Source organism: Notolepis coatsorum, assembly GCF_963971535.1.
Source record: "Notolepis coatsorum genome assembly, chromosome: 6".
NCBI classification, from domain to species: Eukaryota; Metazoa; Chordata; class Actinopteri; order Aulopiformes; family Paralepididae; genus Notolepis; species Notolepis coatsorum.
In genome coordinates, this window is record NC_140170.1 from 53,384,810 (window position 1) to 53,411,935 (window position 27,126).

Below are 27,126 nucleotides of genomic sequence, written 5' to 3' on the forward strand. Positions count from 1 at the left end.
TTATTAATCGTCTAATGTATATCTCATAATTTTACCATTACAAGTTTTGATTATTAGAATGTATTGTAATTCACATTACGTTTAACTGTGCACGGGTTTGCATTCCTTAAAATCTCACTTCTATGTTGGTGACTAATTTATTTCTGGCATCACAGTAAAACATACTAAATCTTTGCTGATTCAACGTTTCTGGCTATCTTTAGACCACTGCTTAAAAGCTGAGTTTGTATTTTTGAACTCTAGAATTTAGTTTATTTTTTTATCCACTTTTTCTCCCATTTTCTATTTTCTCCCATCCCAATTTCGTATCATCCAATTCAACCCTCCCCTGTCACGAACGCTGTTTCTTGCCTCCCACAAGCCGGCTGCAATGTGGACTAAGTCATACATAGCACAAGTCCCCTCCGGTACTTGAGGTAACAGCAGTCGCATCTTTTCACCTGCGCAGCTCGATCTCTCAGTGGCGAGGAGTAACGCGTGGGAGGCTCACGCTGCCCCCGACACTTCCTGATTCCACTGCGCAGGCGCACCAACCGACCTGTAGTAGTCGCTGTCCACAACGCCCGATCCACACCCATCAGTTTCCCACCCCCTAATACGGCCAATGTGTATTAGTATGAACGACCAGCTAAACTGAAAGCACATGTGGAGCGCTGGGCTCGAACAGCCGAGCCCAGCGTCTCCAGATTTCATGGCGAGCGCCTTGCCCACTACGCCACGTAGCCGCCCTAACTCTAGAATTTAGTTATATCCTTTTTGAATGAAACCCATTGTTCACTTTTGCTTTCTAATGATATTTCCTCTCTTTGCTTTCGTGCCTGCTGCTCATTGAGCCGGCATGCTCGGCTCCCCCCTCCTTTAACCCTGATGGTGTTTTGTGATCAACAGGAGACTTTCTTCCATTTGCAGCTGCGCCCTCCGCCCCGGCCACCACCGCCCCCTGCACGGCCACGGGCCCCCCCACCCCACAGTTCAGTTACCATGACATCAACGTTTACGCCCTGGCAGGCCTCGCCCCACACATCAACATCAACGTCAACGTGAGTGTCCTCGCAAGACCAACAGCTGAGCTTCTGTATACCAGGCCTGTACTCCTATTGTACAAGGGGAGGGTTGTGCCTGTACTCCTATTGTACAAGGGGAGGGTTGTGCCTGTACTCCTATTGTACAAGGGGAGGGTTGTGCCTGTACTCCTATTGTACAAGGGGAGGGTTGTGCTTGTACTATTGTACAAGGGGAGGGTTGTGCCTGTACTATTGTACAAGGGGAGGGTTGTGTCTGTACTCCTATTGTACAAGGGGAGGGTTGTGCCTGTACTATTGTACAAGGGGAGGGTTGTGTCTGTACTATTGTACAAGGGGAGGGTTGTGCCTGTACTCCTATTGTACAAGGGTAGGGTTGTGCCTGTACTCCTATTGTACAAGGGGAGGGTTGTGCCTGTACTCCTATTGTACAAGGAGAGGGTTGTGCCTGTACTCCTATTGTACAAGGGGAGGGTTGTGCCTGTACTCCTATTGTACAAGGGGAGGGTTGTGCCTGTACTCCTATTGTACAAGGGGAGGGTTGTGCCTGTACTCCTATTGTACAAGGGGAGGGTTGTGCCTGTACTCCTATTGTACAAGGGGTGGGTTGTGCCTGTACTATTGTACAAGGGGTGGGTTGTGCCTGTACTCCTATTGTACAAGGGGAGGGTTGTGCCTGTACTCCTATTGTACAAGGGGAGGGTTGTGCCTGTACTCCTATTGTACAAGGGGAGGGTTGTGCCTGTACTCCTATTGTACAAGGGGTGGGTTGTGCCTGTACTCCTATTGTACAAGGGGTGGGTTGTGCCTGTACTATTGTACAAGGGGTGGGTTGTGCCTGTACTATTGTACAAGGGGACGGTTGTGCCTGTACTCCTATTGTACATTTTAAGTGTTATTAGCGAAATATGAGTTTATAAAAATGTCAGTGCATTGCACCGGAAACTGGATAATTTAGAGACGAGGGCATGACTCTGTCATGAAATCGTTGTAGTCCTAAGAAAGAGGAGACTCAGGGCTTTCCATGGATGTCGAAATTTCATAAAAATACACTACCCAGCTCACACCAGCTGGAAAAATAATATATTACCATGATCATTTCGTGATTATATCGCACAAATCGAACAAACCTGAACGTTAGTGCCATAAAATACAACGTATATTTTTTAGGGATGCACCGAAAATTATCGGCCGAAAATGGTTAAAAAGGCTCTTTCGGCTCTCGGCCGAAAGGGGTTTAGCACCGAAAATATATCACCGAATGGCAGGAACAGGGTTGCGTAACGTTCGTAACCTAAAGTGTTGTTGTGATGACGTAATCAAAATGCGCAACGTGTAACATGAGCAGCTTGGCAGCTATTCCTGCGTTCTGCAGCCTGTGATAACTAACTCCTCTTGGGAGTCGCGCTGTTTCTATAAACTCCGCGAGCAACGCATCCAATAAATGAGTCTTTAACATGCTTTATATAGGGGGGGCAGGTGGCGCACGGAGATTACGTTCGTCACCAACACCGGGAGACACTAGGATTCGCCTGTTCGAATCCAGCTCCCGGCGTTGCTATCAGCTTGGCTGTCCTCTCACGCTGATACAATTGGCTGTATCAGGGGGTGGGAAGCTGAAGGGTGGGTCCTGGGCGTTGTGGACAGCGACCCCTACAGTTCGGTCGGGGCGCCTGCTCAGCGAGGGTTGGAACTAAGGAGAGATAGTGTGGCCTCCCACACGCTACACTCTCCCCGGTGAGAACCTGCGCGGCCAGGTTGGCCTGCCCCAGGCTGCACATGCGTCGGAGGAAAGCATGTGACAGTCTCCGGTCTCCCGGACCAACAGTAGGGGAAAGTACGCAACAACCAGGAAGGGTGGGATGGGAGAAAAATCGGGGAAAAAGGAGGGGAAGAAAGATAAAAAAAAAAAAAAAACATGCTTTATATCCTCGCCATTACTATATGCCCGTCGCGGTTAAAACCTTTTGAACTAACGCTAGCGTTAAGCTAGCTAACGCTTCCATTCCTCTTTGACCCGTCTCGTAAGCTACGTCATCCCCCACTAAGAGTCATGGTGGTGTAGTAAATACAACAGTCCTTCCATAATTCCACGAATTATGACAGTAGCCACTACAGTAACATCATTAAGTCTGCTATAAGCTATTCTCCCTCTCGTGTGTCTTTATGCAGATCTTTATGCAGTTTTAAAGCACCTTGGCTTTGTTCTGAATGCACTTTGTTGTAGTTATCCTACAGAGAAAAGAAAATGCACTTGACTTTTGTTGTATGCAAAGAGAAAATGTTTAAATTGTACAATCTTTTAGCAGTCAGTCTGGAATTAATGTATGCATTCAAAAGTGCGGAATAAATGTTTTATGGGCCCATAATAGTGATTATTAATATTATTTAAGTTAAGTTTAGCCATAATCATGTCTTTTGCCATAATCAGGTAGCTGAAAAAAAGAAAAAGAAATTCATTATATATATATATTATATTAATCATTTTTGGCCTTTCGGTTTTCGGCCAATTTTCCTATTTTCGGTATCTGTTTCGGCCAAGAATTTCCCATTCGCTGCATCCCTAACTGTTAGGACTGTGCAGTGTTAATATGGTTTGGACCATGTACACATCACTATTACTACTGTCTGATTGAATCATGCCACTCACTACTGTTCACTATTACTATTATCATTATTACTTTGTTCTATGTGGCGCTCTTATTATTATTACCTATCCTATCTGTACACCCCCCATGCTGCTATGACACCAAGGGGATTAATAAAGGAACAGTGTTGATATGATGTGGTCCTGCTGCAGACCCAGCTGAAGCAGTGTGTCAGTGGGAGTGCTGCAGACCCAGCCCCAGCTGAAGCAGTGTGTCAGTGTGAGTGTTGATATGATGTGGTCCTGCTGCAGACCCAGCCCCAGCTGAAGCAGTGTGTCAGTGTGAGTGTTGATATGATGTGGTCCTGCTGCAGACCCAGCCCCAGCTGAAGCAGTGTGTCAGTGTGAGTGTTGATATGATGTGGTCCTGCTGCAGACCCAGCCCCAGCTGAAGCAGTGTCAGTGTGAGTGTTGATATGATGTGGTCCTGCTGCAGACCCAGCCCCAGCTGAAGCAGTGTGTCAGTGTGAGTGTTGATATGATGTGGTTCTGTCCTAGATCCCCCTGCTGCAGGCCCATCCCCAGCTCAAGCAGTGCGTGCGGCAGTCCGTGGAGCGGGCCGTCCAGGAGCTCGTGCACCCCGTGGTGGACCGCTCCATCAAGATCGCCATGACGACGTGCGAGCAGATAGTCAGGAAGGACTTCGCCCTGGACTCGGAGGAGTCACGCATGCGCGTGGCAGCGCACCACATGATGAGGAACCTGACGGCCGGCATGGCCATGATCACCTGCCGGGAGCCGCTGCTCATGAGCATCGCCACCAACCTCAAGAACAGCTTCGCCGCCGCGCTGCGGGTACCGGCTGCTTGTTGTCCTTAATGTTCAATTAAAGTCTCTTTTTAATTCAAATACACAAACTATCCGTCCTGCATTAGTAACTTATCAAATCTCCCTCCCCTTCCTCTCCTCCCTTGCTGCTTCCCATTCTCTTCATCTCCTATCCTCCTTTCTCCCTCCTTACCTCTACTGCCGTGCCCCCCCTCCCCAGGCGCCCACCCCCCAGCAGAGGGAGATGATGGAGGAGGCTGCAGCCAGGATTGCTCAGGACAACTGTGAGCTGGCCTGCTGCTTCATCCAGAAGACGGCGGTGGAGAAAGCCGGTCCTGAGATGGACAAGAGACTGGCCACGGTGAGCTCTGACCTCTGACCTGTAGTAGACTGGCCACGGTGAGCTCTGACCTGACCTGTAGTAGACTGGCCACGGTGAGCTCTGACCTGACCTGTAGTAGACTGGCCACGGTGAACTCTGACCTGACCTGTAGTAGACTGGCCACGGTGAGCTCTGACCCCTGACCTGTAGTAGACTGGCCACGGTGAACTCGACCTGACCTGTAGTAGACTGGCCACGGTGAACTCTGATCTGACCTGTAGTAGACTGGCCACGGTGAACTCTGATCTGACCTGTAGTAGACTGGCCACGGTGAACTCGACCTGACCTGTAGTAGACTGGCCACGGTGAACTCGACCTGACCTGTAGTAGACTGGCCACGGTGAACTCTGACCTGACCTGTAGTAGACTGGCCACGGTGAGCTCTGACCTCTGACCTGTAGTAGACTGGCCACGGTGAGCTCTGACCTGACCTGTAGTAGACTGGCCACGGTGAACTCTGACCTGACCTGTAGTAGACTGGCCACGGTGAACTCGACCTGACCTGTAGTAGACTGGCCACGGTGAACTCGACCTGACCTGTAGTAGACTGGCCACGGTGAACTCGACCTGACCTGTAGTAGACTGGCCACGGTGAACTCTGATCTGACCTGTAGTAGACTGGCCACGGTGAACTCTGACCTGACAGATGAGTGATTTGGGGATATGTGTTTTGCTTGGATAATCTTTTTTGTGTAATTTCTAGGTTGTATGTGTTTTGACTCTACATCTCTGTCCTCTCCTGACTGATGAGATACATGTAGTAGTAGTATGTATTAGGGCTGTCGCATTATTTTTGAATTTAATTTCGAATTTACATAAAAACACGAGATTCGAACTTGAAGGGAGAAATTCAAAAAAATAAAATAATAAAATAAAATTAATAATAACTTTAAAAAATAAGTAATACAAATTAAATACCAATTTATAATTGTTTATACATATAATTGTTTCTACATAGGCAACCTGAGGGCACATTTTCATTGTTTCTAATGCTTCAGGAGCATGTTTACATTTGCTCAGCCTCAGTAGAAAAACATAAAATCGTTTTTGTGTTGTACAGTATGCAGTATAGTATGTACTAGGGATGTCCGATATTATCGGCCGATATTGGCATAAAAATGTGATATCGGAAAATATCGCCATCGGTTAAAAAAAAATACTTTATTTACCCAGGCAAGTAAGAACAAATTCTGATTTTATTTATTGTCAAAAGTATGCATAATGTTGTGTTAATTCCACAACAAGAGATACCGGTATGTAATGTTAAAGGGGAACTATCTTATAAATGGCCTTTTTCAGTGTTTAGCATTGTTTCCTAGCTATGTGGACTTATCTTAATATGATCTATGTCTCTAATTCTCATATTGGCGCATTCTTCCAATTCTCCTCTCACAATATTCACCCTCACTGAACTGAGTCATCTGAAAATGTGCTGATCTGTGATGTCAGAGAGACTCGGCTGCATAATAATGTGGCTGTGTAGCATCAGGCCCATGCACCCCATGCCACATCAGCTCAAAACGGCTTAAGATCTTGAGGTAGAAAAATGCTGTTTTTGAGTACTTAATTAGAAATGCAAAAAATTTTAATTACAGAGGTGTTCCATAAACTCACAGGAATTGTGTAAAAGTGCCCAAATAGTGAAAGAAATAGTCAAATAGTTCCCCTTTAATTATCTGAAATTATTCATTTTTTTGGGGGGGGGGGGGGGGAACCCTGCATATATCGGTATCGGTTGATATTGGTATCGGAAATTATGAGTTGGACAATATCGGTATCGGTAAAAAAGCCAATATCGAGCATCCCTAGTATGTACAGTATGAAAACAAACTCTCAGGTCATATAGGTGAGACTGTGCTGAAAAGTGATACCAAACATACCTTGGTAAAAAAAAGTTGCCAAAATGTTGAAAATAGCTTATTTATATTTTTTTAATACTGAAATTAGAATTCGAACTTGTTTACAATTCTGCAACGAATTTCGAATTAGATTTTTTGTTAAAGTGACAGCCCTAGTATGTCTTTTGACTTGACATCTCTGTCCTCTCCTGACTGATAAGATACCTGTAGTAGTAGTATGTGTTCTGACTCGACATCTCTGTCCTCTCCTAGGAGTTTGAGCTGAGGAAACACGCACGGCAGGAGGGCCGTCGCTACTGTGACCCTGTGGTGCTGACCTACCAGGCTGAACGCATGCCTGAGCAGATCAGACTCAAGGTAGGCCAGCATCTCTGCACCATGACAGGGTCTCTGCAGGCTAGAGGTAGAGCTGCATCACTGCACCATGACAGGGTCTCTGCAGGCTAGAGGTAGAGCTGCATCACTGCACCATGACAGGGTCTCTGCAGGCTAGAGGTAGAGCTGCATCACTGCACCATGACAGGGTCTCTGCAGGCTAGAGGCAGAGCTGCATCACTGCACCATGACAGGGTCTCTGCAGGCTAGAGGTAGAGCTGCATCACTGCACCATGACAGGGTCTCTGCAGGCTAGAGGCAGAGCTGCATCACTGCACCATGACAGGGTCTCTGCAGGCTAGAGGCAGAGCTGCATCACTGCACCATGACAGGGTCTCTGCAGGCTAGAGGTAGAGCTGCATCACTGCACCATGACAGGGTCTCTGCAGGCTAGAGGTAGAGCTGCATCACTGCACCATGACAGGGTCTCTGCAGGCTAGAGGCAGAGCTGCATCACTGCACCATGACAGGGTCTCTGCAGGCTAGAGGTAGAGCTGCATCACTGCACCATGACAGGGTCTCTGCAGGCTAGAGGTAGAGCTGCATCACTGCACCATGACAGGGTCTCTGCAGGCTAGAGGTAGAGCTGCATCACTGCACCATGACAGGGTCTCTGCAGGCTAGAGGTAGAGCTGCATCACTGCACCATGACAGGGTCTCTGCAGGCTAGAGGCAGAGCTGCATCACTGCACCATGACAGGGTCTCTGCAGGCTAGAGGTAGAGCTGCATCACTGCACCATGACAGGGTCTCTGCAGGCTAGAGGTAGAGCTGCATCACTGCACCATGACAGGGTCTCTGCAGGCTAGAGGCAGAGCTGCATCACTGCACCATGACAGGGTCTCTGCAGGTTAGAGGTAGAGCTGCATCACTGCACCATGACAGGGTCTCTGCAGGCTAGAGGCAGAGCTGCATCACTGCACCATGACAGGGTCTCTGCAGGCTAGAGGTAGAGCTGCATCACTGCACCATGACAGGGTCTCTGCAGGCTAGAGGCAGAGCTGCATCACTGCACCATGACAGGGTCTCTGCAGGCTAGAGGCAGAGCTGCATCACTGCACCATGACAGGGTCTCTGCAGGCTAGAGGTAGAGCTGCATCACTGCACCATGACAGGGTCTCTGCAGGCTAGAGGCAGAGCTGCATCACTGCACCATGACAGGGTCTCTGCAGGCTAGAGGCAGAGCTGCATCACTGCACCATGACAGGGTCTCTGCAGGCTAGAGGCAGAGCTGCATCACTGCACCATGACAGGGTCTCTGCAGGCTAGAGGTAGAGCTGCATCACTGCACCATGACAGGGTCTCTGCAGGCTAGAGGCAGAGCTGCATCACTGCACCATGACAGGGTCTCTGCAGGCTAGAGGCAGAGCTGCATCACTGCACCATGACAGGGTCTCTGCAGGCTAGAGGTAGAGCTGCATCACTGCACCATGACAGGGTCTCTGCAGGCTAGAGGTAGAGCTGCATCACTGCACCATGACAGGGTCTCTGCAGGCTAGAGGCAGAGCTGCATCACTGCACCATGACAGGGTCTCTGCAGGCTAGAGGTAGAGCTGCATCACTGCACCATGACAGGGTCTCTGCAGGCTAGAGGTAGAGCTGCATCACTGCACCATGACAGGGTCTCTGCAGGCTAGAGGTAGAGCTGCATCACTGCACCATGACAGGGTCTCTGCAGGCTAGAGGTAGAGCTGCATCACTGCACCATGACAGGGTCTCTGCAGGCTAGAGGCAGAGCTGCATCACTGCACCATGACAGGGTCTCTGCAGGCTAGAGGTAGAGCTGCATCACTGCACCATGACAGGGTCTCTGCAGGCTAGAGGTAGAGCTGCATCACTGCACCATGACAGGGTCTCTGCAGGCTAGAGGCAGAGCTGCATCACTGCACCATGACAGGGTCTCTGCAGGTTAGAGGTAGAGCTGCATCACTGCACCATGACAGGGTCTCTGCAGGCTAGAGGCAGAGCTGCATCACTGCACCATGACAGGGTCTCTGCAGGCTAGAGGTAGAGCTGCATCACTGCACCATGACAGGGTCTCTGCAGGCTAGAGGTAGAGCTGCATCACTGCACCATGACAGGGTCTCTGCAGGCTAGAGGTAGAGCTGCATCACTGCACCATGACAGGGTCTCTGCAGGCTAGAGGTAGAGCTGCATCACTGCACCATGACAGGGTCTCTGCAGGCTAGAGGTAGAGCTGCATCACTGCACCATGACAGGGTATCTGCAGGCTAGAGGTAGAGCTGCATCACTGCACCATGACAGGGTCTCTGCAGGCTAGAGGCAGAGCTGCATCACTGCACCATGACAGGGTCTCTGCAGGCTAGAGGCAGAGCTGCATCACTGCACCATGACAGGGTCTCTGCAGGCTAGAGGCAGAGCTGCATCACTGCACCATGACAGGGTCTCTGCAGGCTAGAGGTAGAGCTGCATCACTGCACCATGACAGGGTCTCTGCAGGCTAGAGGTAGAGCTGCATCACTGCACCATGACAGGGTCTCTGCAGGCTAGAGGCAGAGCTGCATCACTGCACCATGACAGGGTCTCTGCAGGCTAGAGGTAGAGCTGCATCACTGCACCATGACAGGGTCTCTGCAGGCTAGAGGTAGAGCTGCATCACTGCACCATGACAGGGTCTCTGCAGGCTAGAGGTAGAGCTGCATCACTGCACCATGACAGGGTCTCTGCAGGCTAGAGGTAGAGCTGCATCACTGCACCATGACAGGGTCTCTGCAGGCTAGAGGCAGAGCCAGCATCACTGCACCATGACAGGGTCTCTGCAGGCTAGAGGTAGAGCTGCATCACTGCATCATGACAGAGCTATAATGTACTCGCAGTGGTCTCAAAACCATGGTATATCACCACATGTATAGTGTTTTTGCTTATTATACAACAAATATATCAACAATTCTATTTATGACAAACATTTTATGCCATTTAGTTGGTGTGTAGGTATGATGGAAGAGTGAAGCAGTAAACAAAATACCTTGTAGTGCAGCCAATCACAGTGGTGTAGTGCAGCCAATCACAGTGTGTTGTAGTGCAGCCAATCACAGTGTTGTAGTGCAGCCAATCACAGTGTTGTAGTGCAGCCAATCACAGTGGTGTAGTGCAGCCAATCACAGTGTTGTAGTGCAGCCAATCACAGTGTTGTAGTGCAGCCAATCACAGTGTTGTAGTGCAGCCAATCACAGTGTTGTAGTGCAGCCAATCAGTGTGTTGTAGTGCAGCCAATCAGTGGTGTAGTGCAGCCAATCAGTGTTGAGTGTTGTAGTGCAGCCAATCACAGTGTTGTAGTGCAGCCAATCACAGTGTTGTAGTGCAGCCAATCACAGTGTTGTAGTGCAGCCAATCACAGTGTTGTAGTGCAGCCAATCACAGTGGTGTAGTGCAGCCAATCACAGTGGTGTAGTGCAGCCAATCACAGTGGTGTAGTGCAGCCAATCACAGTGTGGTGTAGTGCAGCCAATCACAGTGGTGTAGTGCAGCCAATCAGGTGGTGTAGTGCAGCCAATCAGTGTTGTAGTGCAGCCAATCAGTGTTGTAGTGCAGCCAATCAGTGTTGTAGTGCAGCCAATCAGTGGTGTAGTGCAGCCAATAGACCACCGCAACACTTCCGGGATTCTGAAATCGGGGAGGAGATTGCGGGGGGAGCAAATTAATGAATGTGGAAGAGAGCCTTGATGTAAGTGGTTGCAGCTACGGCTGTGGGGGCGATAGAGACATGATCTAATAGACTTTTATGCGCCCGAGTCTCCTGAACACGGCGCGACCCATTCCTAATCGATCAGAACTAAATTGGCAGAGCTTTTAAGTCCCTTTTCCAGCACCTACTCCCCCATGAACGGCGCGAGACGACGCGCAAATGAATGTGGACTGTTCCATCAGAGGGCGGAGCTTCGGTGGTAGTGTGAGCGGCTACAGACCACTGCACTTAAATATAAACATTAGTCTACCTGGAGACTCAATGAGGTAGTTGTAGATGTCGCCATAAGACGCGTCTGGCCATTTAGTGGGATCATTTTTTCATTATCCTGTTCGGCTGAAAGGACACTGGCCACCGAAGCTCCCCCCTCTGATGGAACATTCAACATTCATTTGCACGTCGTCTCGCGCCGTTCAGACTCCGTTGACAATCTGCGCATCTGTATGGGGAATAGGTGCTGGAAAATGGGCTTGATCTCGGCCAATTTAGTTCTGATCGATTAGGAATGGGTCGCGCCGTGTTCAGGAGATTCAGGCGCATACAAGTCTATTGCATCATGTCTCTAGTAGGGCTGCATGATTTTGGGAAATAATCTAATTGCGATTTTTCTGACAGATATTGCAATTGCGATTACATTTGCGATTATAATTATAAAAAGAATAAGCAGCCCCACAAAGGTTTATTGTAAAATGCGGCTTGCATCTGGCCTACGCGGTGGGTCTTTTCGGGACACCGAGCCTGAAAATGTTTATTTTTACCTGGGAATCGATACCGGTACGGTACCCAACGGTACCTTTTTTTCTGTACTTTACTCTCCCTCTTCACAACACACAATCTAAAACCCCTTACCTCCCTCTCCCAAACCGATCTATCTTGTATCTCAATGGCACTTCCTGGTTAAATTTGTTTAAATTGTTTAAATTAAAAAAAAAATTATAAATGCGATATTTTATTTTTTTGCGGTTTGATAATTGCATCATTCCAAATCGTGATTTCGATTAAAAATCGATTAATCGTGCAGCCCTAGTCTCTAGCGCCCCCACAGCCGTAGCTGCAACCACTTACCGGTACATCAAGGCTCTCATCCACATTCATTCATATGCTCCCCCCGCAATCTCCTCCCCGATTTCAATGTAACGCGGAAGTGCAGTGGTCTATCAGTGTGTTGTAGTGCAGCCAGTGTGTTGTAGTGCATCCAATCACAATGCGAGGAGTGAAGGGTCATCACGTGTCTGTGGTTGTGCAGGTGGGGGGTGTCGACCCCAAGCAGCTGGCTGTCTATGAGGAGTTTGCCAGAAACGTTCCAGGCTTCCTGCCGAGCAACGACCTGTCTCAACCCACCGGCTTCCTGGCACAGCCCATGAAGGTAGGCGTCACCTTCTGACCCCCACAGCATCCACAGCACCATTCTGACTCCCACAGCACCATTCTGACTCCCACAGTACCATTCTGACTCCCACAGCATCCACAGTACCATTCTGACTCCCACAGTTCCATTCTGACTCCCACAGCATCTACAGCACCATTCTGACTCCCACAGCATCTACAGTACCATTCTGACTCCCACAGTACCATTCTGACTCCCACAGCATCTACAGTACCATTCTGACTCGTATAGTGTCTACAGTACCATTCTGACTCCCACCGCATCTACAGTACCATTGTCTCCCACAGCATCTACAGTACCATTCTGACTCCCACAGTACCATTCTGACTCCTATAGTGTCTACAGTACCATTCTGACTCCCACCGCATCTACAATACCATTCTGTCTCCCACAGCATCTACAGTACCATTTGGACTCCCACCGCATCTACAGTACCATTCTGACTCCCATAGTACCATTCTGACTCCTACAGCATCTACAGTACCATTCGGACTCCCACAGCATCTACAGTACCATTCGGACTCCGACAGTGTCTACAGTACCATTCGGACTCCCATAGTACCATTCTGACTCCTACAGCATCTACAGTACCATTCTGACTCCCACACCATCTACAGTACCATTCTGACTCCCACACCATCTACAGTACCATTCTGACTCCCACAGCATCTACAGTACCATTCTGACTCCCACAGCATCTACAGTACCATTCTGACTCCCACAGCATCTACAGTACCATTCTGACTCTCACAGCATTTACAGTACCATTCTGACTCCCACAGCATCTACAGTACCATTTGGACTCCCACCGCATCTACAGTACCATTCTGACTCCCATAGTACCATTCTGACTCCTACAGCATCTACAGTACCATTCCGACTCCCACAGCATCTACAGTACCATTCTGACTCCCACAGCATCTACAGTACCATTCTGACTCCCACAGCATCTACAGTACCATTCTGACTCACAGCATTGACAGTACCATTCTGACTCCCACAGCATCTACAGTACCATTCTGACTCCCACAGCATCTACAATACCATTCTGACTCTCACAGCATCTACAGTACCATTCTGACTCCCACAGCATCTACAGTACCATTCTGACTCCTACAGTACCATTCGGTTAGACAGTTAGACCCTGGAACTACAAGCATGTATTAGGGGCGACAGTGGCTTGGGAGGTAGAGCAGTCTGGTAATCCAGAGGTTCCTGGTTCGATTTCCCGGGCAAAGTGTCCTTGAGCAAGACACTTAGGCCATGGTTACACTGGGGGATACAGCAACGTTTTTGTTGCTGAATGATTTCGTTTGCTGTCAAAGTAAAAAAGAAACGCCGTTTTGGCAGGAAAACGCGTTGTCCTACTGGCAACCCTGAAAAGGTGTTTCCGTTTTGCATACTCGCCAAAACTCGCAGACAATGGTGCCATGTAATCTGCGCAAGCCGGATACGGAGCCGTTGTTGCTCAACGCCCATGCGCAGTAGAGACCCGCACGGTTATGTCCAGTGTTTACAGCAGAGCTGTCCCAAGTAGCTGCGGCTACCATGTGTTGTCAAGTTATTGTTATAAGGAGCCCAGTCCAAGCTACAACAGTCTGCATTCCCTTAACAATTGTTTGTATTGAGCCGTATTGTATTGTACCCATTCTGCAATCTGTTAAATAAAGTTTACATCCATTCATTCTGCTAGCATTAACGTTACCAAGCTGCTAGCCACAATGCTATACTGTTATAATGGCATATACCAATCACGTTAGCACGTAAGCTAACAAACTTCGCTGCTAGCCACAATGCTATACTGTTATACTGGCATATCCCTAGCACGTAAGCTAACAAAATCGGCGACGATCTTTTTGTGAGACTAAACTCCGCTCTTGGTGGTCAATTGTGTTGATGTTAGTTTTGTTTCATCAACAAATGAGAGGCAGAACACACAGTGAATGTATCCGTTTTGTTTATTGCACTTTCTTTGCTGAAAAATAAATGCTACGTTGGCTAAATGGCTCACGCGAGGCATTTAAAGATGGTGGATTGTTGATTTTTAGTAGGAAGTGTATTGGCACATTCAACTTTTCTGATTGGTTGAAAATTGCCTTCATGTTTGAACTACATCGCCACCTACTGCCACCTACTGCTTTGGCATTGTACTACATGTATATACATCACTGTGCTCGGGAGGCAAAAACTATGTCTAACTTGCCTGCCATTATGTTGCGTTCTGAAAAGCGAAACTGACCCTGAAAACGAAACGAAAACTGGCCGTTAGTGTAACCGCAGCCTTAACCCCTAATTGCTCCCGATGAGCAGGTTGGCACCTTGCATGGTCGCCTCCGCCGTCTGTGAATGTGAGTGAACGGGTAAAATGTGAGAAACAAATTGTAAAGCGCTTTGGATAAAAGCTCTTATATAAAAAGCATTAAAGCAGCCATTTATGTATTACATCTAGGGCTGCAACTAATGATTATTTTGGTAGTCGACTAATCTGTCGATTGTTTTTTCGATTACCGTAATTTTCTGACTATACTAACTGGGCGTGCTCCCTCAGCTCTGTGACCATCAGATAATACTCTTAAATCTGCTGCAGCAGTGCATGCCTTGTCCCTCCTCCCCCTCACAGACCCACATCAACAAACCATTACGGCAAGACTGAGTCTAGTGTATGAGCAGCTCAGAGCTCCTCTTTCAACATAACTGAAGCATTAAACAAAATGACCCAGTCAACGAACTATTCACTTTAGTTTATTAATGCATGAGGCGTTGTCTAATGTTATCTAGCTACTGATGGCTCCTGATAGCATCAGTATTCGATTTCGCAGGTGCTGGCTAACTGGCTATCGTTCTGTGAGCTAGCGTTGGTACCTGGCTGGCTAACTAGCGTGGCTATCGTTCTGTGAGCTGACGTTAGTACCTGGCTGGTGCTGGCTAACGTTCTGTGAGCTAGCGTTGGTACCTGGCTGGCTAACTAGCGTGGCTATCGTTCTGTGCGCTGGTGTTGGTACCTGGCTGGCTAACTAGCGTGGCTATCGTTCTGTGAGCTAGCGTTGCTACCTGGCTGGCTAACTAGCGTGGCTATCGTTCTGTGAGCTAGCGTTGGTACCTGGCTGGCTAACTAGCGTGGCTATCGTTCTGTGAGCTGGCGTTGGTACCTGGCTGGCTAACTAGCATGGCTATCGTTCTGTGAGCTGGCGTTGGTACCTGGCTACCGTTACGGTTTAAACAAATGTTAATAAATGGGAGCTTCCTCAAACAGCCATCTCTTTCCCGATAATCCCCTCTGTGCACGAACCCTTACGTATGGTAATTAAACATTAAAACACCTGCGGCTTATAGTCCAGTGCGGCTTATATATGTACACATCATTAAATTTAGCTGCTGCGGCTATTTCTGACCGCTATTTCTGACCGAAATAGTCAACCTTTTTTATAATGGCAGATTCTTATTCACAGGAATTGCCCATTTTTCACCCATTTTGGTGTCTAAAATTTATAGAAATATGATGAATATGGATATGAATATGAATTTTTTCAATAAAAACAGACTTGGTATCAAACTAACACAAATATAAGTGGTTAAAATTCGGAAATATTTGTAATTTGTTACAGATATCTTGAGATTGGGCTATTAATATTAATCATGGGGGATTTTTTTTTTTTAAATAGTAAACAGTTAAAATTATATGGCTTTAAACATGATGTATCATTTCATCTCTTAAGCCCAGTGAGTGTCAAAATTAGAGGTGGGCATAGATTAATTTTTTTAATCTAGATTAATCTATCTGCAATCCTGGATTTAATCTAGATTAATCTAGATTAAAATGGCTCAAAAAAAAAATATGTGTGTTCTACCCAAATAATGACCAGAAGTAAGTCCTTACTTTTTCTTTCCTCCTTATGTTTCTCAGGCCAGGTGGCCCATTACACCATGAGCCCATCTCCCGTTTCCAAAATGCATTACAGACTGTTTGAAAAAGCTGTTTTGCTATGATAATTGGTAATGAAATATCAAAATAATGTTTAATAAGTTGTTTTATTCAGAAGTTAACACAAATAAATAATATTACCAGTACAGTACAGTATCTAGCACACTCTCAGGAGCAAAACAGAAAGAATCATTTCAAACTTGAACTATGTGACATGGCTTGAATCAACTGCTCCAGTGGAGTTGCTCAGTGGCCAATGGTGTCAACTGTGGTTGTACTGGGCAGCTCCCAGGTGTGAATGGAACTGTGTGAATGTGAAGCAGGGCGTTCCTGAAAAAGAGCATCTGTGCTCAGCGAACCTACCCTGGGTAAATAAAGGTAAAAAAAAAAAATGTAAAAAAAAATGTAAAAAAAAAAAAACGTATTTAATTTAATAATTTTTTTAGATTAATGCGTTAATTATATTATCGCGCGACACTAGTATAGCGTTAACGCTGTTAAACGGCCCAGCTCTAGTCAAAATCCTTAGGAAGCCACAAGGGTTAAAGGACCAACCACGGATATCTCTGTGGCAAGGTTGTTTTGGCTTTTATTCCATTTTAATAACCTATTCAAGGTCGCCGAGCTGCACTGCAGATGTACCCTACTCTTTGAATTAGAAAAAGTGCATTACCGGCCAGATCCTCTTAGGGGCGCTGTATCTATAATGCAGTGTTCCCTGTGGCAGAAGTTGTATTTTTTTCTGGATTTCCAATGTAGTTTTCTACTCACCTAAAGTGATCCCTATATCCTGTTGCACGGAATACGTTTTGGATCGCGGATTTCACTATGCAGTAAGGGAATATATCATCAGCCAATGGACATATCGATCTACCAGATGGCGATCGATAACTGGGAAATGGTCTGGGGGATCCAACCGGCTCATGGTAAGATCTTTTTCACGTAAATTACATGCTGATCAGGACTTGTTATGATACTCAATGAGAATGGACAGATAGCAATACTATAAAGTATAGATTTAGCTCTACAAACAGCCCCACGGACTGTGCAAGTCTGTTTACATATGCTGGCCGTCTACAGTGATTTTAGACTCATCCAAATGGCCGCCAATGTGTTAACTACTTGCTTAATCAAATGTATTTAATAACAAATACAATAATCAATCATAATAAACAAATTAAATAATACAAATTAAAGTGCAAGTTTAAATGTAAAGATAATGTGCAAATAATGTTTTAAAAGTAGCAGCCTCTGCCCCAGCACTGTGGTTCTGATGGGGCTGTTATCCTGGTCCAGGAGGGTGACGTGGATCCACTCACTAGGCTCCACCATCTCCAACGGCTGTAGGGGGAGAGGAGAGGAGGATGAGTCAGATCAGACAGACTTCTAGGTCTTTTGTTTGCCGTGTCTGTGTGTGAGTGAGAGGGGCTGTGTGTGTCTTACTCTGATCTCCTGCAGAGGAACACACAATTTACAAATGACAGTGTCCATAAAGGAACCCGTAATTGCATTGCTATAGCAAATAGGGGTGGAACGGTTCACAAAATCGACTGTTCGGTTCGTATCACGGTTTTGGGCTAACTGTTTTATTTTTTTATTTTATATTTTATTTAATTTTTTTAGCACACCGAACTGACTGAAAAATATAGGCTACATTTGTCAAAGTATTTACTTAGTACAAACAATATGCTCAGCCAGCACTAGACTTTGCTTTCTTTAACACATTGACGGCCACAGGTATTAGACGGCCCCACTCTATAAGGCCAGCATATCATAATACGGTTTCATTGTGCGTCAGGCTGTTTGTAGAGCTAAATCTATACTTTATATTATTGCTATCTGTCCATTCTCTATAATTGACACTATAAACCGTCCCTTCAAAATGGCTTAAAGAAAAAAAAAATTCATCAATAAGTTTCCATTTTATAGCGTCTTGAATATAAGCGTTATATGGGATTGGTCTGGTATATTTCCTGCAAAACGAGATACAGGCTGCCAAGCTAATAATGTTAAATCGAATGGCGTTTCGGCCTTAGAGAAGCTAGAGCTAAAAATCAAAATGCATATGATCGATATCATGTTCCACCATGAATGCATGAAGGGGGGGGGGGGGTGGGGGACGTCGTTTCTGATTACTAATAACGGCGTTAGCCACATTCGCTGATCGCCTGTTTGGGTATGATAACAAGGCCTGATCAGCGTGTAATTTACTTGAAAAAGATCTTACCTGTGGCCGGTTGGACTGCAAAAAGGATTTCCCAGTTATCGATCGCCATCTGGTAGATCCATATGTCCATTGGCTGATGCTATATTCCTTTACTGCACACTGAATTCAGCTCCCAAAACGAGTGATGCACGATGATATAATATCAACCGATATGACCGTAAAAAAAAAAAAATCTTTTTACATGTTTTGGCCTTAAATAGTTTAAAAATATTTCTGAAAATAAGTTACAAAAGTAAAAAAAAAAAATGCATTTTGGAAAATAGCTCTTCATTTGATTATCAGTGTTTTTTATACAGAGATATCGGCATCGGTAAATATCGGTATCGGCCAGAACAGCAATATTAATAATATCGGTTATCGGCATCGGCCACAATTTTCACATCGGTGCATCACTACCCAAAACGTATTCCATGCTACACGCATAGATTCACCCTAACAGGAAAGTCCATTCGAGATCCAAAAAAATAAAACACCGTTCTGCCACAGGGAACACTGCATTATCGAGACAGCGCCCCTACGAGGATCTGGCCAGTAATGCACTTTTCCGAATTCCAAGAGTAGGGTAAATCTGCAGTGCCGCTCGGTGACATTCAGTAGGTTATTAAAATGGAATAAAAGCCAAAACAACCTTGCCACGGACATGTCCGTGGTTGGCCCTCAACCGTTGGATCCGAAACACGGACATGTCCGTGGTTGGCCGGGAATGTGTTAATATAAACACAAAAAAACAATGTTTAAATTCCCTGACTGTCAGTTCTTAATGGAAAGATTAGTTTTCCGCTTGAAATTAAAGTGCAGTATTTTAAATACAATGAAAGGAATAAGGCTGGATTTCTTATCAAAGGGAAAAGTGTCAGTTATTTAAAATAAATAAATAAACAAATTAGAAGGCCATCAACATAAATTGCAGCATACATCAAACTAACACACACACTGTACTGTTTCAAAACAACACTGCTCTGTTCATTCTATTTTTTTTAAATACGTACATTATCTGTCTACATTTATTTAGACTAACATTTAAATATTGAGTGCAACTGTGGTGGATTAACGTAATTCGGTGAGTTGGAACTAGTGCACTGCAACCTTGCCCAGGCCCGATGGGGCCCGGCCCGTCGTGTTCGGGCTGAGTAGGGCTTTTTTTTAATAAATAATTCGGGCTCGGCCGGGCCCGGGCACCGCCGTTTTTTTTTTTTTTTTATTGCGGTTTTTTTTCTTCATATAACTAGGGTTATAGGATAACCTTCGTTTTTAAGATTAGTTTTCTCTTTTGCGCCAGAGAAACATTTGGATGTAATTACCGCAGCGCGCAGGGAGAACTCAGGGGACAAGTTCAACTCGATTGGTTGTGTTGGAATATAGCCAGTTGGCGAACGTTTTAATTTGTTCTTGGGATGTATGTAGCTGGTTGGCGAAGTTTTGTTAACGGTGTTCAACTCGTTGCTGACGTCGTGGTGAGTGATGTTTATTATTTGCTGGGTCGCTACCTGTTTTGTTGTGCTTTTCATAATGTTGCTCTGCTCGAAATCTGATTTCTGAGTAGGCTATTGTGTGTCGTGTGTGTGTCAAAGAAGATTCTATAGCCTTCAATACGTTTTACGAGGCTGATGTGAGTCAGTCTATAAGCGAGCACTGGGAGAGACGGCATTCTAATAAGACCGAAACAGGCTATGTAAATGCTTCTTAGTTTTGTTTATTTATTACGTTCATATAAAACAGTGTTTTGAATATTTAAAACCAATACAAAAAAAAATTATATTTTAATAATAATTTCTTTCGGGTTTTCACGCGGGCTAGGGCTTAAAATATTATTTACAGTCTGGCTTATTTTCGGGCAGGGCCTGAAGTTCACAGGCTCGGGCAGGGCTCGGGCTTTATTTCAAGGCCCTTGCAGACCACTAGTTGGAACTATCTATTGGTTGGGGGACTGCACGGACATTTTAGCGTCACAGACCTTCTCGACTCTTAACACTTTGAGTGCCAACAACGAGATTATTCGTGCTAACTCGCCATGTGTTGAGTGCCAATGATGAGTTTTCTCGTTTTTTTCTCGTTTTTTCTTTTATTAGCGATCCATAAATTTTTCATCCAGCCAGCCTGACGTTATCATTGTGAATGGGTCTGAGCTCAAAGGGCAAATACCGTCGCCTATCGTCTCCCGGATGGTAATGCACATCATTGGATTGGATTGGGTGGCCATGTGCATCAGAAAAAAAGTCCGGTCCGGGGGTTTTCCCATCTCTGGCAAGCAGTATCGTGTTACCAGATTGACTGAGGACCCTCAGAGCAGCGTCGATTATGTGTTTCGGACTATAACGTTGGATCAATAAACGCGATCAATATTTGGAATGGCGATCAGGAATTGGATTAATCTTTTTGCAGAACATCTGATGTGAGGTAAGGACTCTATTTTACCAGTATTGGGTTAATCAGATGTTTTTTTTCATAGCAATCACAACGTGTGTGTGTGCGCGTGTATGACGTTAGCGCTGACCAAGTCATGGATAATAGATTTTTCAGCCCGCTTCTCTAGCGTGCATAAGTACACATATACTATCGATAATCTAGCGTTGATTTGAAAATGATTCATCAATCAGCCAAAAAATTACGTGTTTTGTAGGGCTGTCTTAAATACTTCGAAGGCACAAGCTTCGAACGTAAAAAAAAATATCGAAGTGTACATTTTTATAATTTTTTTTTTACCTCAAATCTTGCGCCGCCATTCCAATGAAACGAAAGTAAGCGGCGCCTCGACTCCACCTCTCTACAACAAGCACGTGGAGATTATCTATGTCGAAAACAAGGACATGTGCAGCAGACATGTTGACGAAGAAGTCATCAGACGTGTGGTTACACTTTAAAATATGCAAAGACAATGCCCAAAAAGCCGAGTGCCAGATATGCCAGAAGAAAATGGCATATCACAACTCTGCAACAACTTTGTCAAATCACCTAAAAAAAACGTAAGTATCGTAGTACACGATGGCGACGCCACACAACATTAATAAGGCTATGCCTATGCTGCTATGACGAATGTGTTACCAAGTTGGCTAATTTAATTGTAATCATCTGCTTTTGTAGGTGCATTGTCTGATATAATTATAAATTATAAATTAAATATAATATAATCGTTTGCTTGATAGACGAAGGTTGCAACATAATTATGTAATGTCATGTCGTTGGCTGTGAGAGCAGCCCCACTTCACCCAGGCAGCGCAGCCGAGTGAAACCTTGTTGGCTGCGTCAGTCACGAAAGGGGCTACTTGATTAATTAATCCAATCCACTTTATTTATAGAGCACATTTAAAAACAACAAAGTTTACCAAAGTGCTGTACAAGTCCCACAACATAAGAATAAAAAAAAATATATTTATTTTCTTTATTTTTTCTTCTCCGAAGCTTCGAATTAAAATCGAAGCTCGGCCCCGAAGCTTCGATTGCCAAAAAAAAGCTTTGAAGGTCAGCCCTAGTGTTTTGTGTATTCCACTAAAGGGCTATTATCGCAGAATTTCTCTGAAATTACTAGAACTCTCAGAAACTATACTTGTATTCAAAACGGTATAAAACTGAAATGTACCAATGGAAAAAAACAATCAGTTTCGTACATGTTGACTGCAAGCAAGTCATTGATAAGCGAGGGGTGTTTTAGACCCATAGCCATAATTTAAGATATAGTTTAAGCGTTCGGCGTTCGCAAATATCCCAACCTCCCATTGTCTAAAGCGCTGGCACGGAAGGGGTTATCTGGTCAAAGGGGCGTGGCACTCAATGTGTTAATGTTACCGGAGTTGATAACATGCAGTGGAAAAGCGGCAATAGTCCCGGTTGGAGTTAGTAAACACAGTTCTATGTTAGCCTTCTTGGATGTTGAATAAACGCCTAAACACCCCGCCTCTCAGACTCCCATTTTCTCCTCTGCTAGCTAGTAGCTACGGTAACATTTCATTGGCTGTATTAGCTGGCGGGCTATAGTTGAAACGTGCGTTGTGTTGTACAAACTGCTAACGTTATGGCAAGATGTGTGTAGGCCCATGTAATATTAATGTTTTAAAAGTTGTAATGAAGATTGATTTATATTGCGCTTGCCATTTACACAAACTGACTAGCACCTGCATTGCTGCTGCTGCCTGCAGCCAGCGCTCACCTCTCCCGGCTCCGTGCCAAATTAATTTTTTATTTTTTATTTGCGCATCCCCTGAACCGTACAATACACAGACGCCCCGAACCGCGGAGGTCGTGCCGAACGGTGTACGGTTTGAATGCGTATCATTCCATCCCTAATAGCAAACTTATAAATCATCAGATATAAGATAGCTAGCACTAATGTTCCCTGTCTCTGCAGTCTTGCCTGCGCTTTAGCCCAAAAAGTTAAAAAAATTCAACTGAGAAAAAAAGCAGCCTGGGTAGAGACCATGGCGCTATACAGACGGTGGACGTTAGCACTAGCTATCTTAATTTACCTAATTAATACTCCAGTCTGCAAAAATACGACACTTTGTGCTAATTCACGGAGCTGTAAACCTAACATTACTTAGAGCTTGTTGGTGGACACGCAGCCTCAACATAATAACTAATAGCGTTCGCTTAGCAATCCATGAGACATTCTGGTTTCCAACATGTAAGCTTACAATACTATGGCTAACTAGCACTAAACGTACCCATGATCCGAGTAGCTGTCATTACGGTTCCAGAGTGCTCGCTGCTGCTTTCTTCTTCGTCGTTAGTACACAGAATGCAGTCATGGCAGACGAGGGAAATGATACTGCCCCAGCACTTCCTGTAGTGCATTGCAGTTACAAATGAACATTTGCGCAGTTTTGAATGAACGTTACCCGCCTCTACCGACGCATCGACACAAAGATTCCGCGTCGACAAGTTTTTATGATCGACGTTGTCGATTATGTCTACTAATCGTTGCAGCCCTAATTACATCATGGCCCATAACGGCCCCCAAACAGCATGGCCAACTTCAACATCTCTCCTTTGATGTTCGCTCCAGCTCGACACCGGTGATGGCCACCACAACCAGACGTGTAGACGGGCAGTGAGAGCCAGCAGATTACATAATCATGTAGAAAGGGATCATGTATAACTTTTTTGGCCATCCTCTAAATACTATCAAACTGCTCTGACCTCATCTGGTCTTTTCAAAGACCCAAGAGATGGAGACTGTAATATACATGTAGATCTTTGTGTAACAGGCTCCCTCTTGTGGTAGTTTGTTGTATGTCCTCAAACGATGCAGTCCTGGCCTGTTTTCCCCACTTCTTGCGTTCCGGTAATTCAGAATTTTACTCTCATACTAAACGTGTCAACAACCATGACCTCTGACCTCTGTCCTTCCTGTCTCTTCAACAACATCTTACATTGTTGATGCTGATTCTATTTCTCTTGCGTTCAACAGCAGCAGGCCTGGGCCACAGATGACGTGGCTCAGATCTATGACAAGTGCATGGCAGACCTGGAGCAGCACTTGCATGCCATCCCCCCAGCGCTGGCCATGAACCCCCAGACCCAGGCCCTGCGCAGCCTGCTGGAGGCTGTGGCCCTGGCCAGGAACTCCAGGGACGGCATCGCGGCACTGGGCCTCCTTCAGAAGGTGAGAAGAACCTTCACGTTACATCTGAGTTATGTGTTAAAAGTACATCTACCATAGCAGGGCTCTACGCTAACCTTTTTTAAATGAAAAAATTTAGGAGCACACAAAAATCTTTAGGAGCACAGTGAAAATATTTCAAGTTTTCTTTTCAAAAATAAATGTATATTTGTATTGTGCGTGCATGTGCAAACGGGAACAGGACACACATCTGTGCAATAGCACATACCACCAAAGTCACTGGCCCACTGTGTGTGTGTATCTGCGTGTGCAAACGGGAATGGGACACAGACATTTGAATTTTTTTTTTGTTTTATACTTTATTGTGTCAAACAAAAACATTTTACATTTAGGTATAGTAAGTGTACCCACATACACATACACAACTGCACCTGTCCATACCTACATACGTACATACCCACACAAATGTACATACGCATATTCCAAATCTTGACATTTTTTTTTTTTTTTTTTTTTTTTTTAACCCATCACCCATACAAAAAACAGGAGACGAAAACACAAACAAAGGGGCGAGCACCAGCATAGATCCCGGACCGGCACACATCCAACATCCATCCCTACCCGTCCCCACACACACACAAGAAAAACAACAAACAACAACAACAATAATAACAGCAAACAAATAAGAAATTAATAGAAAAAAGAAACAAACCAAAAAACTAAAAATTTAAATAAAATAATAATAATAAGTAAAAAGGCTTGAATTTTCATTGTAGGTATACAGTAGCTGTAGGCCTAAGGGGTGTTCCCCAACAATTGATCAGTAGATCATCACTGTTTCATGTTACTTAAAATCTTCCTTAAAGACTGATCTGTCTGTCAACTAGTACCCCTCCATAGTTTAAAGAGACCCCATCTTTTTCCCAGCATATTTTCATTCTTATTGATTTTGTAGGTTACCTTTTCCATACTATATATGTCCTCTACAGTTTCTAACCATTTGTTTACTTTCGGGGGTTCAAGTTTTTTCCAAGCTCTTGTAATTTGTTTAAGTGCTGCAGCTCTCAAAATAAAAAAAATGTATAGTTCTTCTTTTTGTAGGTTTTTGGGGCGTGTTCCTAAGAGTATATCATGTTTTTCTATACCCACTTCCTTAAACATCTGTTCCATTATGTCTAGAATATCTGACCAGTAGATTTGAATTTTTTTACATGTAAAGAAAATATGTGTATGGTCAGCAATCAGACATTTGAACTATTAAGTGATTAATGCCTACTGTGGCAAAGTTGTAGCCAACAACTATGCCTAATAAAAAAGGCAGTGACATTGAACAAAAAGGAGACACTGGCATTACCACCAGGGCCATCAGTAGAGGGGACTGTAAGGTGCCTTTTCGGTATACTACCTTTGCTAAAACTGTGTTCTCTGTTAAAGGTGGTAACTACTGGAATAGCCTACCAGTTGTGATTAGAGAGTGCCCCACATACTCCATGTTCAAGACCCATCTTAAACTGCATCTTAAGGCAAACCAGAACTGTGATAATTTGTTATCTGATTTAGTTTATGTAACTTGTTTCTTGTTTTTATAAACTATATCTTAAATTATGGAAAAAAGTACATCTACCATAGTTAATGTATGTGTTAAAAGTACATCGACCATAGTTAATGTATGTGTGTGTGTTAAGTTAGATTTTTCAGACAAAACAGGGTGTTTTTACCGAAGGCGGTTTGCCGGCCAGGGACTTGGCAATCCCCTCTAGTGGTTGCTCTAGTGCTGATTCCTCTATCAGGCTTCCTTTCTATGAATTCCCTCAGAGGGGGCAGGCCACAGACCATGCAGGGTCTTGTATATGACGATAGCCTGTTTAAAAACTTAAAAATTGGCAAAAGGATTTACCTCTGAAGAATGTGACAGTGGTGATATGGGTGAGGTTTCTAATCGAACACTTTGAGTGCACTCTTGTATAGCTGTTCTATGGGTTTGACAATGGTCACACCGGGTAGTGTTGCTAACCCCTCTGCTCTCTGCCCCCTCCAGGCGGTGGAGGGCCTCTTGGATGCCACCAGTGGGGCGGATGCTGACCTGCTGCTCCGCTACAGAGAGTGCCACCTGCTGGTGCTCAAGGCCCTGCAGGACGGACGCGCCTACGGGCCTCAGTGGTGCAACAAGCAGATCACAAGGTGCCACAGCTTCACCACATGTGTCCTTTAGAGTGACCCCTTACTTGGCATGTCTCAAGCTAGCTAGTTAGTGTTGGTGATGAAGGCTAGCAATGGTAAGATGTTATTTTTAGGGCTTTTCTTAACACTTTGAGAGCCACGCCGTGTTTTCCTTTTTACCCCCTTGCTGCCACCATCCACGCCAATGTTAACGTTAACACTTTGGTTGCCTAAGGTTAAATTAATGATATACCATAGATTGCCAGCGCTATTTGTCTATGGAGAAAGTCCCCTTCTTTGCAGGGCTATAACTTTTTAAATTCTATTGCTACATTGCCATTAATAAGTCATATATGTATTGTTCATTGTGTAGCAACGTTAAACTTTTTCATTCACATATTCATAGTAAAGTATGGTCTAATGTATAAGTATGTTTTCATCTCTTTCTGCAGCTTTCTCCAGAACGTGATATATAGCCCCAAATGCATTATATTGATGATGAAATACAGTTTGATGGCAATCAGCGCGATATAAAAAATTCCAACTAGACGTACTTCTAGAAGTTACTACACGTCATCTGATGTTGACCGGATGGGCGAGGGGGCGTTTATAATTCCGTGGGCAGCGTTATACCAATCATCTAATGTGGGTCAAATGTTGATAATATCAGTTATTATCGAAGACGGTAACGTTACACGCTGAAACTCACCCCAGTCTCCGCGCGCCGTTGGGCGATCATCGTCGAGTAGAAATTTTATCATTATGGGATATATTATTACCCGGTCCATCTCCAGCTTGTATAATGGTATATACGTCCAAATCATGTTGTTTATCGAGTTATTGGCAATCGATCGCTATGTAGTGTGACGAGCTAGAGTGCCGGAACCTATACCGAGTGCCCAGAAGTAATATGGCCGACCAGTAAAACCTCTACTGCGCTTCCTGTTAAGCGGTTGCGCCGATCGGCCACCAGATGGCGCTCCTGAACCGCCAGAGAGCTCAGTGGGTCCTGCTGGTGGATCTCAGGCCAGCGGAGGGACATTATGAATCCGATCGCAGATTTTTGAAATATTGATATAAGGACGCTGTACAGCGTCCCCCGGCAACTTTAGCAT

General features: G+C 45.1%; 1 protein-coding gene across 10 annotated transcripts in view; it reads left to right on the forward strand.

Annotated features, from left to right (window-relative positions):
- cnot1 (CCR4-NOT transcription complex, subunit 1) overlaps positions 1-27,126 on the forward strand; it is a gene marked incomplete at its 3' end in the record, with an annotated part of 160,705 nt that overhangs the window by 91,106 nt on the left and 42,473 nt on the right. For all 10 annotated transcript variants that reach the window (XM_084316060.1, XM_084316063.1, XM_084316056.1 and 7 more), the window contains exons 30-36: positions 889-1,040; positions 4,168-4,464; positions 4,658-4,798; positions 6,931-7,035; positions 12,005-12,124; positions 23,699-23,893; positions 25,890-26,032. In XM_084316060.1, the coding sequence (XP_084172186.1) occupies positions 889-1,040; positions 4,168-4,464; positions 4,658-4,798; positions 6,931-7,035; positions 12,005-12,124; positions 23,699-23,893; positions 25,890-26,032 (1,153 nt within the window). The remainder of the gene's footprint in view (positions 1-888; positions 1,041-4,167; positions 4,465-4,657; positions 4,799-6,930; positions 7,036-12,004; positions 12,125-23,698; positions 23,894-25,889; positions 26,033-27,126) is intronic.